At 43.1% G+C, this 17,500-nt stretch overlaps 1 protein-coding gene across 1 annotated transcript in view; it reads left to right on the plus strand.

The window, feature by feature from the left end:
- Positions 1-17,500, plus strand: part of ptch1 (patched 1) — a 50,601-nt gene that overhangs the window by 31,844 nt on the left and 1,257 nt on the right. The window contains exons 14-22 of the mRNA XM_083912215.1: positions 7-127; positions 968-1,277; positions 2,581-2,723; positions 7,555-7,738; positions 9,451-9,731; positions 12,124-12,261; positions 12,386-12,528; positions 17,100-17,199; positions 17,311-17,500. The exon at positions 17,311-17,500 is cut by the window's right edge and continues 167 nt beyond it. Coding sequence (XP_083768341.1) covers positions 7-127; positions 968-1,277; positions 2,581-2,723; positions 7,555-7,738; positions 9,451-9,731; positions 12,124-12,261; positions 12,386-12,528; positions 17,100-17,199; positions 17,311-17,500 — 1,610 coding nt within the window. The remainder of the gene's footprint in view (positions 1-6; positions 128-967; positions 1,278-2,580; positions 2,724-7,554; positions 7,739-9,450; positions 9,732-12,123; positions 12,262-12,385; positions 12,529-17,099; positions 17,200-17,310) is intronic.

Raw genomic sequence — 17,500 nt, forward strand, 5'->3', positions numbered from 1 at the left:
CCTGTTGTCCCAGTATGGAGAAGGCTCACTGGGCCTGCGTTGTCTCGAGCCTCCCTGCTCCCGCTGGACCCTGTCTTCTTTTGCTGAGAGACACTATGCGCCGTTCCTTCTGCAGCCCACCACCAAGGTGAGTTTAGTTTCTGTGTGGGTTTCTGTAGAAAACAGATGTAGAGGAAGAGGTGGTAAAAAGCTTCTGTGTGAGGTAAGACCGTGCTGACTCACTGCGGTGATAATTTGAAAGGGAGGGTTAGTCACCAGAGCAAATAGCAGGAGGAAATCTAGGACGGATGTTGTGGTCATGTTCTTTCTGAGTCAAATACACACTCACATACACACACACACACACACACACACACACACACACACACACACACACACACACACACACACACACACACGCACACACACACACACTCTGACCTCAGTCTAGTGGTTGGTCTTCTCAAAGCCTTCCGTAACTGAAATCATCTAGTGGCCTGTACTTGACTCAGAGCTAGGGTTAGCCTTATTGCCATATTGCAAAATAGCTTCATGCACTCCTCTGACCTAAATCCAATACTCCCCTTATTGCTGAATGAAGGAAAATTTTGTTCTTGTTTTTGGCTATCATCGCAACTTTGCTGCAACAAACCTGAGTGCACGCAGTAGGTCAAAGTAGAACCACTAAGTATACAATTTGGATAGTAAGTCTACTTTTTGTCCCTTGTCGTTTTCTTCATATAACCTTGAAGTATTTAAAATCTGTACGATCATCTGACTGTTTGTGTTTCTTGCCCGTTAGCTATATTTTAGGAATGTTACTGTTGTAGTCAATTTAAAGTAAGATTTTTTGTTGGCTTCGTGATATTTTAAAGGTAGACGATTTGTTCTGTTTGTCAATAATTTGGTCAAGCTTAAGCTGTCCTGCCCTGCCCCTCTGTGCAGTGATTTGATTGATGAAGCACCGTCTTCGTCCTTCTGCTTCCAGGTGGTTGTGATTGTGCTGTTCCTCTGCCTGCTGGGAATCAGTCTATACGGGACCACTCAGGTGAGGGATGGCCTGGAGTTAACAGACATCGTGCCCAGAGAGACCAGCGAGTATGACTTCATCGGTGCCCAGTTCAAGTTCTTCTCCTTCTACAACATGTATGTGGTGACGCAGCAGGCTGATTACGCCCAGAAACAGCCTCTGCTGCACCAGCTCCACCAGAGGTTCCACACCATCCGCTACGTGCTGAAGGAAGACAACGGACAGCTGCCTCGCATGTGGCTTCACTACTTCAGGGAATGGCTGCAAGGTAAAATTAAGCTTGATATATAATTACCACCCCAACCAGAGCAAAAGTGAATTGGGTCATAGGAAGGAAAAAACTCTCCTTGGGTCAGATGTAGCAGTAGGATTCAGAGTCTGTGTTAGATTAAATTTTACCCTAATAACTGATGTCACAGATGATTTTGTTATAAATGCCTCATTTAACATCACTATTCAAGATAGTTCAGGCATGGGAATAATTTACTCTCTCATGAAACAGTCTTGAGATCATAATTTTCTTCTGTGTTTTGACATGGATCTGAAGGAAACAAGATGTTGGGCAGGAGTTCAGAAGTAGGTGGGATTGCGAAATGGACACTGACAGTAGCCTGATTGAAATCACTTGTGTCATCCATAAGTGGGCTTGATGATGGAGGTGGACGAAGTGGGAGGCCATATTTTTATACTTGGCCGCAGGAAATGTACAGGATGCTAGAACCTTTGGCAGTAGAAAGTGTTACAAATGATGTTAGCAGCGCAAACTGACACTCATATGCACTCATCCAACTTTTTGTAATTTTTCATTAAAATCTGTTACTCAAATATTAATTTTATGGGACCTTGGGTTAATTTTGCATAATGGCAGGATTCACTTTTGGATGGGTTTCTGGTTGTATACCCAGCAGTGACAGCTCCTAAGAATTGCGCCACTGAACAAGAATATTATCTTTCACATGTCAACAAATCTGGGAATGGGTTCATTTTCAGCGGGTAAGCGCACTCAATGACTTGCCCGTAACGATAAAACACATTGTGTGAGCCTGTGTGTGTGAGCCGGCTGGGAACCACACAGAGAGTGTGGGGGTGAGACAGAGAGAACTGTGACTGATATTGCTCTCTGCAATGGTGGGACAAATTGGAGCCAGACAGGCCAAGGAACGAGACCCAAGACAACATCTCCCACAGACAGACCACAGCATGGGCCTTGGGGGAGAGCCGAGAGGAGGGGAGTGATACACATATGGATTAGAGAGTAGTATAGAAACTAAGACACATGGTACTGATATATTCCCTAATGATGGCTTTGAATCAAAAGCAGCAGATTTTAGGCTTTTGAAGTCTTGTTTGGTGGTTGAGAATGGAACCAAGTTATCGCATTAAATCAGTCAGACTTATTATAAGGTTAGGTTTCAGTTTTGTGTTAAATTGTCATGTACTGTGCTGGGTTGTTATGTGTTGTGTTTTCTTTTGAACTCAGCTTTTTGTGTGTGTTGTAGAGGAAGAATGAAGATAACAGGGCATGTAACCTTTTCAAACATTCACATCTGTCATGTTGTGGTTTCCTGCAGGTCTCCAGCAGGCATTTGACAAGGACTGGGAGGCCAGACGCATCACCCTCAACAGCTACAGAAATGGCTCGGATGATGGCGTTCTTGCGTACAAGCTCTTGGTGCAGACAGGACGCAGGGACAAGCCCATCAACTTCAACCTGGTATGTTCAGGATTTAAGCCCATGTCATTTATTCTCACAGTTAAAACCAATTCCAAATAAGTGTACGCTGAGCGTACTACATGGACTGCGATCTGAAGATTGACTTGACTCGATACTGACACTGGTGTCAAAGCTGTGTTGTCTTTTTGTATGTGCATGTATATCCGTGCACTTTGTCATGTGTGACAGGGGCTGGAAAAGCCACACCCAGCTTTAAAACTGTCTCTTTCTATCTGTCTTTTTTGCTTTCTCTTTCTCCCTGTGTCTGTCTTCATCTTCTCTGTGTGATGACTTTACCGAGCCCAGGAATTTAAAGCTCTCACTGGGGCTGCAGCCTGCCTCTGAAAAACCTATTTACTCTTCATTTAAACCATTTGTCCCACTTGGACGTTTTGTGTGTGTGTGTGTGTGTGTTTTTTTGTGTGTGTGTGTGTGTGTGTGTGTGTGTGTGTGTGTGTGTGTGTGTGTGTGTGTGTGTGTGTGTGTGTGTGTGTGTGTGTGTGTGTGTGTGTGTGTGTGTGTGTGTGTGTGTGTGTGTGTGTGTGTGTGTGTGTGTTTGAGCGTGTGTGTGTGTGTGTTTGAGCGTGTGTGTGTTTGTGCGTGTGTGTGTGTGTGTGTGTTTGTGCGTGTGTGTGTGTGCGCGTGTGTGTGTGTGTGTTAAAATCTTCCAATGTACAACTGTCAGCCCAACAACCGCTAATTGATTGACTGATTGAAATACAACTGTAACATTCCAAACACTGCATACAAGCTTTATTTTCTTGTGAACTTCACTGAGTTAGATGTGAAAATATGCTGGCTCAACACACTCACTCATTCCTTGGAGGCAGACCATTAAATTAGAAAAATAAAATGACAAACATCGCCCAAAAAAACAAACAATGTACTGTTCCCAATCACGGATACATTTGTCCAATCGCCAAACGCTAGTGTGTGTGAGATGCATATGCATGCCAAGCCTTGACAGTTATTTTCTTAGCATCAAGCCTTTTGCATTTGCCGCTTTAATTCTCGACAGTTCGTAGTATGAGAATTTGGAAGGCTGAAAAAAATTGGTGCACAACAGAGAAACTCTTTCAAGCCCCAATGAGTCAATAAATAATATGCTTGCATTTCTAAAAAATGTTTTACAACATATTTTGCATATTTGTTGCATATTTTGACAACTGATAAATTGAGCTAGTTGGCCACACTATGTAGCTAAATTAGTTACATTTGCTGCTATTTGATGCTACATTTAAACACTAAAAAAGTCAGTAATATGACAGTTCTCATTGACAAAAAGGCAATGTGACAGTTTAGGCCTTTAAGTTAAAATAAATAATCCACTGAATGTCCATCATGCAAAAGTAGTGTGTTATTTGATAAATTGCAAAAAGAACAATTTTAACATTATACACACAAAAATACCCTTTATGTTCTTTGCTCACTAAGTCTTGGAAGTCTGTGTATCCTGTTTCGATAGAGAGGTTACAATGAAAATTTGGTGTGTTCATTGTTTTCAGTGCAGCACATGACTTATTGGTTAGAAAAGTCCCCAGATTTCATCACTACTGTACACACAGCTGTAAATGTGAACATACAACAGATGTCATGATCATGATCTTCTGACAAACTCCAGTTTAACTGTTGAAGTGAGCCATGTCTCCAGTTTGGAACTAGTGTGTGTCAATCTAATGAGCGGCTAAGGTCCCAGAAGGAGGTCCATAGGAAACTTGCTCAGTTTTAACGGGGCATCGCATGCTGTTTTTAGTTTAGTGCCACCTCCAAAAAACAACATACATGGATGCATGCCTGTATTCTTTGGCAGGAAACAGAAGATAAGGAACTGGCAAAATATGTTAAAACTAAATTCTTGACCAGGATTCCAAAATACTTCTACTTAGCTCTGCTAAGTCTTGTGTTTACTTATATTTATTTTGTTTGTTTTTTTCTCTTACACATTGAGCTCCATTGCAGCAGCATATTACTCTTCCCATCCCTTCCACTAGCTGGCAGGAAGCAGAGGCAGGCCTGGTGTGCGGCTCTGTGACATCATTTCCTGTGCCTGTGAGGGGAGTGTATTTGCCGTGAGGCGTGTGGGCCGCCAGCAGAGCTGCCTTGGCTTCCCGTGACAGCTTGAAGACATACAGTTGTTGCGTATCCCGCTGTTAAATTCAATCCAGATCCTTTGGAATCCGGCTCCCCCCCTCTCCAACTTCCCTTAACTAACTCCTGCTCACACTACCAGTCTTGCTCTCTCTCTCTCTGTCCCTTCCTCCCTCCCTTTCCCTCTCCTACTGCTCCACTGCTGTGTCCTTTTTCAATGAGGGGAGCTGAAACACATGGTTTCTTTGAGGTAGCTCCGTGTGTGCATTTGTATGTTTTGAGTGTGTGTTCTGCTCTTGTCTGTTGTGCATGCACTTACAGCAGTAGCTGGTTTTGTGTCTTAAAATGAGGACCAGATCTTTTCCAACCCTGGCAAATTGCAAAGCTAGATGTTTTATTTTGATATGCCACTCCATGGATCTGTGCAGAGGTGTTCTGGCTTTGATCTGCTGCTGCTAACATTTCCCTCTGTGCTGGGCGACCATTCGTTCCTTATGGCCTTGCCTAGGAGTCATAGCTGGTTGTATCTTTCAGTGTGTGTGTGTGTGTGTGTGTGTGTGTGTGTGTGTGTGTGTGTGTGTGTGTGTGTGTGTGTGTGTGTGTGTGTGTGTGTGTGTGTGTGTGTGTGTGTGTGTGTGTGTGTGTGTGTGTGTGTGTGTGTGTGTGTGTGTGTGTGTGTGTGTGTGTGTGTGTGTGTGTGTGTGTGTGTGTGTGTGTGTGTGGTTTGAAAATTAGAGAAAAGAAAGATTAAGATTTCGAGAGGTAAAGGAGGAGGTGGAAAGTGAATGCCATGCTAAGGCTATCAAGAACTCTTTTCTTCTCAGGGCTAGGTTGGTCTGTGGGGCCAGGTATTCTGGGTATCCGTAGGGGTCAGGAGAAGCAAGTGTGAGCAACATTTGTACAGATGTTGTGTTATTTTTATAGCTCTACTCCATTTGCTGGGTGGCATTTCCTTCAGTGTTAACAACCAGGTTAACTGCACACAGACGTGCTCAGGGACTCAAGCCAATTTTTTTATTGTTACGCTAACCCAAGCAATTTTTCTCTTCTCCCCCCATCACAAAAAAACCTTTCTTCATCCACCTAACCCCACAGCTTCACCCCCAAAACTCTCCCTGCCTCAGTGAAGGAGGGATTTATGGTTCCGGCAGCAGTGTGCAGTAATGGTTTTACCTCTCATGAGGTAGCAATGCGAGGCTACACTGCTCTGGTTCCACATGGGAGGGCAAAAGTAATGACCCCTGAGCCATTTTTGTCTTTCTACTGACCACATTCGTCACATCAAATGACGCCGACTAAAACAGCTTTGGAACAATCTGCAACAAGACATAAGACAGACAAATGGAGACTTAATATGTTTTATCATCCAGCTCTATTATGAGTAACTAAAATGTAAAGGAACCTGCGCTGAGCAATATTGCTGGAGTTAATATAGTGTTGACACCTTAGTGTGAAATTTTGGGCGTGATTGTGAGCACTTACTTAGGCACAGCAGTGCTTTACGCTTAAGTTTATGTCAATGCTAACATTGACCGGCTATAACATGCTGATGAATAGCAGGAATAATGGGTAGTCTACCATGTTTACCATTTTGTTGTACTGCGTTACCATGCTAACATTAGCTAATTAGCAATGTTAGAAAATGTTAAGCATGTCATTAGTTTTTGCAGGTATTTTGAACCAAAGTATTGAGCAAATTGAAATTTGAACCTGTTAATGGTGGTAGATGAAAAGAAGAAGGAGCCCCAAAGTTATTATTTAATTAATTATTACAGGAATGTCTGTACCAAATTTCATAGCAATCCATCCTATAGGAACAAAATAGTTGACTGACCTACCAACATACCAGCAGACAGACATTGCCATCTATAGAGCTGCAGACATGGCCACGAAACACTATAATACTACTGATTCAATTTACTCCGCTGTCAGTTGAGAAAATCATAATACAGCCTTTAAATTTCAGCTCAGGAACCAGCATGCCAGATTAGAGCTGGTATCATACTACAAATATCAATATACTGGTACATTGCCCACTATTAGAATTAAGACTGGATAACAAATTAATCTTCCACAGCTGCTTCTTAACAGAAAAGTGCTAAGGCTTCATTTAGAAATGTATTCAGAGTGGTCAGGACATTGGACCTGAGGTTGGCCAGCCAATATCTACTATATGTAAAGGGAGAAGCTGATTCAACATTTTCCATGTTTTAATGTGGCATGATAATTCTGGGAAGCTGCGATGAGAAGTACGGGAATTTTCAGAAAGGCAAGCAGTGTTTGACTTGTTGATTTTTCTTTGGTTGGAAAGAGAGAGGGACTAATACTTGACTCTTATTTTGAAAGCTGCTCCGTTCTCTTGCACTCATGCATGTGTATAAGTAAGCATTTCTGTGGTCGGCTCACCTGTAGAATGTTTTGGTTAAGCATGTCGTATTAACACAATATCTTTGTGTCCAATGTATTCTTAGCGGCCGCAATATGAATTCCTATACACACTATATTAAAAAAAAAAAAATTCTACCATACTTGCACATTGAACATTTGCTAATTATTCCATATTCAAACTTCAAATTTTGGCTTAGCTTAATATAAACCTAAATGACCTGATATAAATGATTTATTATTTAAATGCATGCAAGTATGTGTCTGAATGTTTTAAGAGAATACAACAGAACAGATCTTAATTGTCTACATGAGTAATGGTCCGATCTTTTATTTATGTCCTTTCTGTGTTTTGTAGCTGACTCGTCAGAGGCTTGTTGATGCAGATGGGATCATCAACCCTGGGGCTTTCTACATCTACCTAACTGCCTGGGTCAGCAATGATCCTGTGGCGTATGCTGCCTCACAGGCCAACATTCGCCCACACCCTCCCGAGTGGCTCCACGACCGTACCGACTCCATGCCCGAGACACGCCTCAGCAGTAAGTCAGCATGCCACAAAGTATGCTAGAATTAAAAACAGGAAGCCTTATAGTGTGATGGAATGAAGTTTTGCTTCGACTGACACAAGGAAGGAAATGTCAATAATAATGTTTGCTCCAACAAATGAAGCTAATTTGAAATGATAAAGTTCAAATATGCTACACGGTACAATTGAACAAATTGCATTTACTGACATTTTAAGCCAATTTTTTGTGGGGATCATTGGTCTCGGCTATAACCTTTTTAGGTTCTGTAATGCGGCTGCTACATGTGAGCTGTGTTTACCTCTTGTGGTTTGAGTTATTGCTCCTTGTCTGCCTCTTAGCATTAAGTGAGGTAGTAGACTTTACTGTACCACTGTGGTGGTTGTGCATTTGTGTATGCGTGAGCTCAGGTTGCAAGGAGGAGGACCGAGACACGGCTTACTGTGGTTCTTCTAATGGTGCCTGTGGTGAATGCTATAATTCTTGCTACCATGGGGCCCTAGTATTACACACACACACACACACATACACACACATTATTAAAACTCAGTGACCCCAAACACTACACCCTGTTCTTATTTCCCTGCCACACACACAGACTGTAACTCACATAAAAAAGTACTGTCATGTTGTTTGATTTTATCCTGTGATTTGGTACAAGTCAGGAAGCTCTCCACGGGGGAGGAAAATGAGTGGATAACAAGGAGAGACTTGGTTTGGATGAGAGGCACAATTGGATAACAAGCAGGAAGTCCTATACAGGGGGGGAATATGATTGGATAAGCAGTGTGAAATGCTAGGCTGTGCAGGAGCCCCCCAGAGCAGATCTGTGTTGGCCAAAAGCCAACTGCTGTCCTGATTGAAATTTATAGTTGAGATTATAATAGGTCAAACCATTTTAGCAAGTGCTCCTGTCTGACCCTGCAGGCACTGTGGAATATGCGCACAGGACCACCAACAACATGTATTTTTATAATGAAAGTTTGACAGTTAGATGTGGAGTTGCAGAGTAAATCTGCCATATGCAGCGTTGCGTTGTTAATTACACTCCAAGCAAAAATCTGAATGAACACACTGTTTGACAGTACCAAATATGACTTCATAGTAGAGTGAAAGGCAGGTACACGTGTTTATGCATCTTTATTATGCTTTATGTGGCGGTGCTAAGTTTAGGGTGTGGTAATGGCGGTGATTCTGACATTGTAATTACCGCGAATCAACCTTAGCTCTGACACTCTGCTGTGTCTGGAACTGATAGGCCCTCATTAACCAGGCTGGGCCACAGACTGGGTTTGAGTCAATGGAGCTCTGTTTCAAGCTGCTCCGCCTACCCCCAACACACACACACAGACACACACACACACACACACACACACACACACACACACACACACTCGCCTACAGATGTAGCTGCTCTTAGAACAGGTGGTTTGGCTGAAGAGTCTAAAATTATTTCTGCAGATACACTAAATGATCAGTAGCTAATGCTAGTTAATCAGAGTCATCGTTGCCATTGTTGATTTATATGATCACTTCCCTAATGCTGAAATTGTATCATCAGCAAGCCTGTGTGGCCTCTGCTTCCAAGGCCAAAAGTGTAAAATCATCATCAACCGCTGCATGGGGTCAAAAATGAATGATGTGGTAATTACAGCTGAATAAATCAAGTTCTGCTCCTTTTTTTACTTCCAGAAAATTGACCTTCCTCTTATTGTCTCTCAATCCAGTCCCGGCTGCTGAGCCCATCGAATACGCACAGTTCCCCTTCTACCTCAACGGGCTCCGGGAGACGCCGCAGTTCGTGGAGGCCATCGAGAGCGTGCGGGCTATCTGCGGCAACTACAGCCGACAAGGCCTACCTTCTTACCCAAACGGTTACCCTTTCCTGTTCTGGGAGCAGTATGTTAGTCTGCGCCACTGGCTCCTGCTGTCCATCAGTGTCGTGCTCGCCTGCACCTTTCTGGTCTGTGCCCTCTTCCTGCTCAACCCATGGACCGCCGGCATCATAGTGAGTGTTAGATAAAAAAACAGGCACAATAATATACATACATTGTTGATAAATGGCTGTAGTATATCCACAACAGTTGTTCTGTCAGATGATTGTTGAAAAAAACATCTCTGCACAGTCTACTTTAAGTGTAATATCTCACTGGTATGGAAAACGTTACAAACTGACTCATTTCTTAACATAGAGAGGCAGAAACCCCAAACTCTGTTATTAAATAATACATTTTCCTGTTCTCCACCCTGTTTTCTGTGTGGTCCAGTAGGCATCTCAAATAGGACAGAGTCAAAAGGAGAAGGGGCTGCCGTGTGTTATTGTAGCCCCGGTCACCAGTGTTTATCTTGTGCCGTTTTGTTAGGGCCTGTCTGTCCAACACTCCCAGACACCAACGCTGAAATAAATGGGGAGAGGACACAAAGTTGCTCAGACAACTTGCTCCCACTCCGAACCTATAAAACCTTAGATTTTATTTCCATCCTCCGCACTTCTACTTTCCCCATCCTCTCATAAGAGGAGTTTCCAAGGATACACGCAAGCAATTCACATACACATACACAGGCTTTAAGCACACACGCAGACATGTTTATACTTGCGCAGATAAAGTATGAACATGTCAACATGCAGGTACATAATTCACACAGAAACACATACACAGAGCACTCTGGTTTTTCTCTCTGGTGGGTTGTATTTTACAACCGCCAGTGGCCAGGCCACCCGAGCCCTTAAACAGGGGAGGAGGGGATCTTGTTCATCTTTCAGGCTTTACTAGCAAGATCAAAAGACAAGTTATGGAGAAGCGTCAAGTTTAACCATTTGCTCTGTCCAGGACCAGACCACCGCCAGCCCTACAATGTCAAACCCTAAACCATAAACCCTTTTAAACCCTCTTAGCTATTTGCCCAGAAATTCATCTTAACCACATACACAGACCTGTTTTAAACCATGTGACTTGTGTTTTGATTCATACAGATGTTTCTAATCCACTTGGTATTGATTGCTGTTAACACTTGGCATCAGAATAGGTCTCAACCAGGGTTGCACCGTTTGGGAAATTCTGGGCCGATACAGATGTTTAAAATAACAATTTGGCCTATAGCCGATACCGATGGTATTTATTCTCCATTCTGTGATAGGAAAATGAAGACATTGTCATTATGAAAAAATAACTAGACCGTTTTAAAGTCAGTATCTTTGAGTGAGCACAAATTCAGTCATACAAATGTATGCAACAACCTTTTAATCCACATGACAAATAAATGCGTCAAGTGCCCTTTTAGTCTGCTATACTAACCTTATCTACTCAATGACAATCATTTTTCAGTACTTTCATAGCCCAACCAAAACATTTTGTGAAACGTAAATTAAATGTAAAAGTCATTACAAAAACAATAAGATATTATTATATCATTATGGAAGTGTAACACTGCTTTTATTGAGTAAAATATTTGTCAGTCCACTGTGCCACGTGGCTAAGCATATTCACAGGGCTAGCATCCATCTCCATGTATATCCAGTAACGTTAGCTCATGAATGTCCTCCACAACGAAGAAAGGCTGGTCATCTAATGCGATGAACTTGAATCCCTTCAGCTTTGACGCTGTCTCTCCCTTGGTCAAATGCTTGCTGGAGGCTTTGTAAACAAATCACACAGAACCTTTTGACCTCTTACGTCATACATCATACATCATACATCATACTTCATACGTCTTACGTAATACGTAATACGTCATACGTCATGCGTCCTACCAACGTTGTGTCCAGCCAGTGGCTTCTTCTCTAAAGCTTCAGTAGCAGCATATGCTAGCAGACTGTTGTCTGAGGCCGACTGCAAACAAGCACATAAACTTCAGCCACTGCCAGCAGTGAAAGCCATCTTATTTGCCGACAGGCCAATGGCAGTCAATGAGGCGAATATTGCATCTCACATGTGATATGGGTTTGCTTGACTTTATAGTTGTCTGTCATATAATAATTAGTATATAGAATAGATAGAAGATATTTAAGTGCTAAGTCTACTATGGTGTTAAAGACTAATGTAGTTGAGAATAGCTGCAAGTTAAATTCCCTGAAAGTCTCTGAATGTGATCAGGACTAAATGTTTGCTCCATACATCTGATCAGTGTACTGAAGTGTACACTGATATGAAAAACCTGCAAAAACAATTTGAGTTTCCTCCAAAAAGAAGACAGATGTTTAGGGAACATGAAATGCTCGCAAAGATTGTTTTAAACAGAACATAATTTAAAAAACATATTGGATCCTGCATGTGGCCCCATTCATCCTGATGTCTTTAATTTATTTCCTGTCCTGTGTTTGACTAAACATATAAAGTCACTTTTCCTATATGTCTATCAAGTAGCTTGGATTTTAACAGATCGCCTCCTTTCCCCTTCAGGTGTTGGTGCTTTCTCTCATGACTGTGGAGCTGTTTGGCTTCATGGGGCTGATGGGAATCAAGCTGAGTGCTGTCCCTGTAGTCATTCTCATCGCCTCTGTGGGCATTGGAGTAGAGTTCACCGTCCATGTGGCCCTGGTAGGCATAAACATAATGAAACAATGAGTATTATTAACTATGTCAATAATTACAAATTAGATTTTGTAGGAAACGTCATCTCCTCGAGAACGAGACATAACTTATGTTTTTGTGTGTGTTGTAGGCGTTCCTGACAGCCATAGGGGATCGTCACAAGCGGGCAGTGCTGGCATTGGAGCACATGTTTGCTCCAGTGCTTGATGGAGCCTTTTCCACCTTATTAGGTGTCCTAATGCTTGCTGGATCGGAGTTTGACTTTATTGTCAGGTGAGTACAAAGATCCACCCTTGTGAGAAAATGCTTCATTCATTTAGCCGAATATAAAAGCATGTACAAAGGTTATTGTCCAGTGTCTATATGGCGTCAGTAGAACGTTGAGACCATGCCTCAACCTGTATGTCACACAGGAATCTACCTGAGCCACCAGTCATGCATGAAGGCTCTTTGCTTTCATCCTACGTCCCCTCCCCCAATCTCTTTCTCATCTTCCACCCACATCTTCTTTCATATTCCCTTTCTGTAAACCTCATCCCTTTACCAGCTACCAGTGACATACCTGTTTTTTTTTGTCGATTTCTTGGGACTTTCTCTCCAAGAAACTTCATAAACAATGTCTTCATCTTTCTCCACCCTCATGTCTTTTCTTTCATCCTCCTCCCCCTTAGTGTCTCTCATGCCTGACACTTTAGGGGAAACGAGGGGAAGGATGGAGAGTTGAAGGTCAAGAGAAGGAAGAGGAGGGGGGCTAAAAGGTAGTAGATGGAGAAGCAGAGGGAAACAAAGTAAAAGAGAGGGAGGGAGGGAGGGAGAGAGAGAAAGAGAGAGAAGGAGAGCAGGAAAGTCCTCTGGCTTTTGTAATCTCCTTCAGCTAGTTTAACTGCCCTTTGCTAGGCATTTATAAGCATGGGAAGGAGTTACAGGGTGGAAGGCTAGAGGGCAGTTGTGGAAAGACAGGAAAAGTGGAAATTAAAACCGACACACTGTGGGGGCTCTGCGTCAGTGGCTCCTTTTGTGTGTGCGCGCTCTGGTAAGCTTCAGATAGAAAGGTAGCGACCAGCTGCCATGCAAGGGAGAAAAATTAATGATTCTGTACATTCGCAAGCCTGGAGTATTATGAGAAGTTTCCAGTGAGCTCACTGAATAATTTAAAGGAGCTGAGGTAGCTGTATAAATTGGTTGACATGTGCCTTTAAGAAAAGGGAGCGCTGAAGTCCATGTGATCTGCAAGCACGCAGACTCTGTCATGTGCACAGGCCTGCGCTCATGCATGTACACACACACAATCACACATAGTCCCTCTTAAACACACACACACACACAAACACACACCAGTGTGCTCCCTGACCTTGTAATCATGGGGGTCAATGATGGCGTGCCTGCCAGTGGGAGCACACACAGATACACACACACACAAACACAGGGAGGCCTATAGACCTTCTCTCCTCACCTCCAGTGGTGTGCTCTGGTTTCTGGCTCAGTCCCGGGCCTCCATTTAAAGGTTCTGCTGTGGTCTGAGCAAACAAAGCAGCGCCCCAAGACGGTGCAATAACAACAGGCCCAGCTCGTATTTTTCTGCTTGCGCCGAAAGAAAACTTTTTCCCTGGCTTTCCCTGTCAGTCCTGTGAATGTTTTCACTCTAAACAGCCCGGCAGGGCACTCAGCCTGGTATGTGGGCTGAACGCGTGCATGTGTAGATGTTGGTGCATATATGTGTATCTAAAGGTGATGTGGCGTTTACCCCTCCTGGTGTGTATGGATATGCTAACCGTAGCGTTGACACAGTTCCACTTACAGAAACAGTTCTTATAATCTAATAAAGTAGATGAAGGATTGGTGGGTGGGATTTAAATACTATATAGTGTATATATGATGTGTGTGGGTAGAGCTTTACCAAGTCAAAGGTAAAATCATAGAGATTGCTTTCAGTAGAATTTGGCATGTGCTCAAAAGTTGTTAAACCTGAACATTGAACTTTGCAACGTGCAGGCGGAGGATTACAGCGTGCCAACATAGCCAGTTCTTAATTTGGTCACAAACAACAAGTTCTCTTGCCGTTCTTTGAATCTGTCTGATGATTTTGGTGTTGGACAGAAGTGCCTGAATCTCGTCGTCTCTCCAGTCAGACATTATGGTTGCTGTCTTTGTTTAGGCCTGTGAAGGTTCTCATTTGTCCATTGTTATCCCCAAAACAATTTAATTTCAATTTGTCTAGGAAGACATTTCACCTCTCATCCAAGAGGCTTCCTCAGTTCATGTATGCAACTGACCAGGCTGGGACTGGTCCAACCGTCTTTGTTTAGATCACCCTTTTTCATCACTGCAGTCAATTACTGAAACGATATTAAAGTTCACACATGTTAATCTAGATAATTTCAGGTTTGCAGTGCATGTGTGAAAGGGGCTTAAATGTGTTTCCCCATTTACCTGAAAGGTGCAAAAGCAAAGGTACCTTTTAAAGAAAAATGTTTGCACTTAAATTAAGCATGTTTAGATAGACTGCTGCACTGAATATATGTTGACCTTTATAAAAGCAACAACAAGGTATGGATGATTCTTATGCTTAATGTATCCTGAAATGTATTCATCTAGTGAGAGTCGGTCAGTATCCAATGTACTGCTGACTTAACATTACCACTCACAGCATGCAGACCTGTCGTCAGGTCACATCCATGTACCTGCAACAACATCGTGGAAAGTTTTACTTCATCTGTTTGCAGGCTAGACCCGGCTCTGCTCTGATTTGACTCTGTCTCAGCTTCTCTGTTACCTCCTGAGAGAATACTGAAGTAAAATAATGAGAGATAGAGATGCCTGTGCTTTAAAACTGTATGTGAGAATGGGAGGCAACATATGACACACATATAAACACAATTGGCTGGATCGTATCTATTCTATAATGAATGCATTTTGCATATTTAGAAAGTATTCATCCTTTTTCACATTAATACACTGTAACAGTAATGTGAAGGTGAGGCCACCCAGAGCTCGGTAGAGAACTAGCGCTCCTCTGTGCAATGCCTGCCCTTCTGCACACACACACACACACACACACACACACACACACACATGAGGAGCTCTTTTCCAAAACGCTATAAATCCATTTTATAGTTTTCAGTAAAATTACATTTTTTACCCAGACCCACACATTTGCTTAATATTCAATTTATCTTGTCAAAGTGGTTTATGGCTCAGTCTGAACATGTTGAACGGACAGACCAAACAAAAAACTCTCCTGCTTCAGAGCGCCGCCATGTTGGATCGCATAGAACGCTCCCTGAATTCTGATTGGTCGAGAGGACCTATCGCATTTAGGCTAAAAATAGGTTTGGCGCTTCTCGCGGTTTGGAAAGGAACTGCATCTTGTTGACCATTTTAAACAAGGAAGTATAGCGATTTGGCATGAAACATTGATGAAGCAGTGAAAAGGTTCTGTATACAGCAAAGTGGCGTGACAAACTCATTTTTTTTAAATTTGGCTTTTATCTCGTTTTGGAAAAGAGCTCTTCACATATACATGAACAATGAATGTGCATTCTGTTTGAGGCCCATAAGGCCCATAGCATGCCAGCTCATCTACACCTCAATTAACCACACAGCCCCCCCCCCCCCCCCCCCCCCCCCCCATACACACACACACACACACGCAGAGTCATAGTCAAGAGGGAGTTCATGGTTCATCAGTGTGTCCCTGATAACCTGAGAGCTTTCACTGGATAACCAAGTGATGAGGAAAGCCTTCGCTAATGAAGGGAGCTGGATTGGTGTGTCTGAGAGAGTGTGAGAGGGTGTGAGAGGGTGTGAGAGAGTGAGAAAGAGTGAGAGAGAGTGTGAGAGAGAGAGAGAGAGAGAGAGAGAGAGAGTGAGAGAGAGAGAGAGAGAGAGAGAGAGAGAAAGAGGTTGGGGGGTCTTACCTGATACATTGGAGATTTAATTAGATAGAGGGGATTGTGGAGTGGCCGGGAATTTCACAGGGGCTTAGCTGGAAAAAAGGGAGAGAGAAGCGAGGCAGAGAAGAGAGAGAAAGAAATAAAAGAGAGGGAGAGAGACCCGGGAGGGGTGGCACTCTGAGGGTCCCCTTCTCTTCTTCCTAGACTAAATTGTTTAAATTCTATACCCTTCACTTCATTTGTTTGCTTCTCCCTCTCTCTCTTTTTAGAGCCGAAGAGGAGAGAGAGGCCCCTGTCCTCTTGCCCCCCCCATGTTCCCCTCACCCTCCTCTCCTCTTTTTACCCTTCCTTACCCCTTCCCTACCCCTTCCCCCTCCCTTCACATTCCTCACTGCTTTGTTTTCTCCATGTTTGCTTATACACCACACACCCAACAGAGAGTACCCCCCGCCCCCCCCGTTTTTTTTTTCTTTCCTCCGTGCCTTTGAATTAACCAGCTCTTGCTAATTATGCTTACCCTTTCTTTTCTCTCTGCGGCTTCTTTAAGACTAAACCTCTTTGGCGGTACTTAGAAACACACAAGGTACATTTCTGTTTTGCTCCTTAAAAACCACAGTGCATGCCTGCCTGTCTGTGGGGGGTTTATATATGCGTGTGTGTGTTTGGGGAGTGGCCGGGTGTCTTTGTGGAATTATTATTTTGAGCTTGTGTAACGGTTGATCTTGCACATGTCTCTCCACGTCTAAACCTCTGTGGTTAGCATAGGTATTTTCTTTGTTTCTTCCCCTTCTCTTCTTGTTTGTCTGTGTTGGCCTGGGCAACTCTTTTTTTTGTTCCAGTCATTTTGAAGTGGTCTTGGTGTTTCATCCTTTTATGTTGTCTTTAGTAAAATTATCCTTGAGAAGTTTATTCCCTGTGTAACACTCTGTGTGTGCCTTTTGTTTGTTTCAGGTATTTCTTTGCAGTATTAGCCATCCTAACAGTTCTTGGAGTACTGAATGGACTAGTCCTTCTTCCTGTATTACTGTCCTACTTTGGGCCCTATCCGGAGGTAAGATCCCGAAAAATACAACTGAAAGAAAGTGAACTGAAAATCTAAAATATAGCTGGAATAGATGGAATACTCACTGTTGCGTCTTCCCCTTCTCTCCTCTCACCTCAGGTGTCTCCAGTTGATGGTCGTAGCCGGTTACCCACGCCGTCTCCAGAGGCTCCTCCTCACGTGGTCCACTTCTCAGTCCGTCCTCACCACACCACTGCGGCCACCACCACCTCTGGTGCCGTTTCAGACTCATCGGACTCAGAGTACAGCTCTAACACCACAGTGTCTGGTATCAGCCAGGAGCTGCAAA

Source organism: Echiichthys vipera (genome assembly GCF_963691815.1).
Source record: "Echiichthys vipera genome assembly, chromosome: 4".
Lineage (NCBI taxonomy): Eukaryota > Metazoa > Chordata > Actinopteri > Perciformes > Trachinidae > Echiichthys > Echiichthys vipera.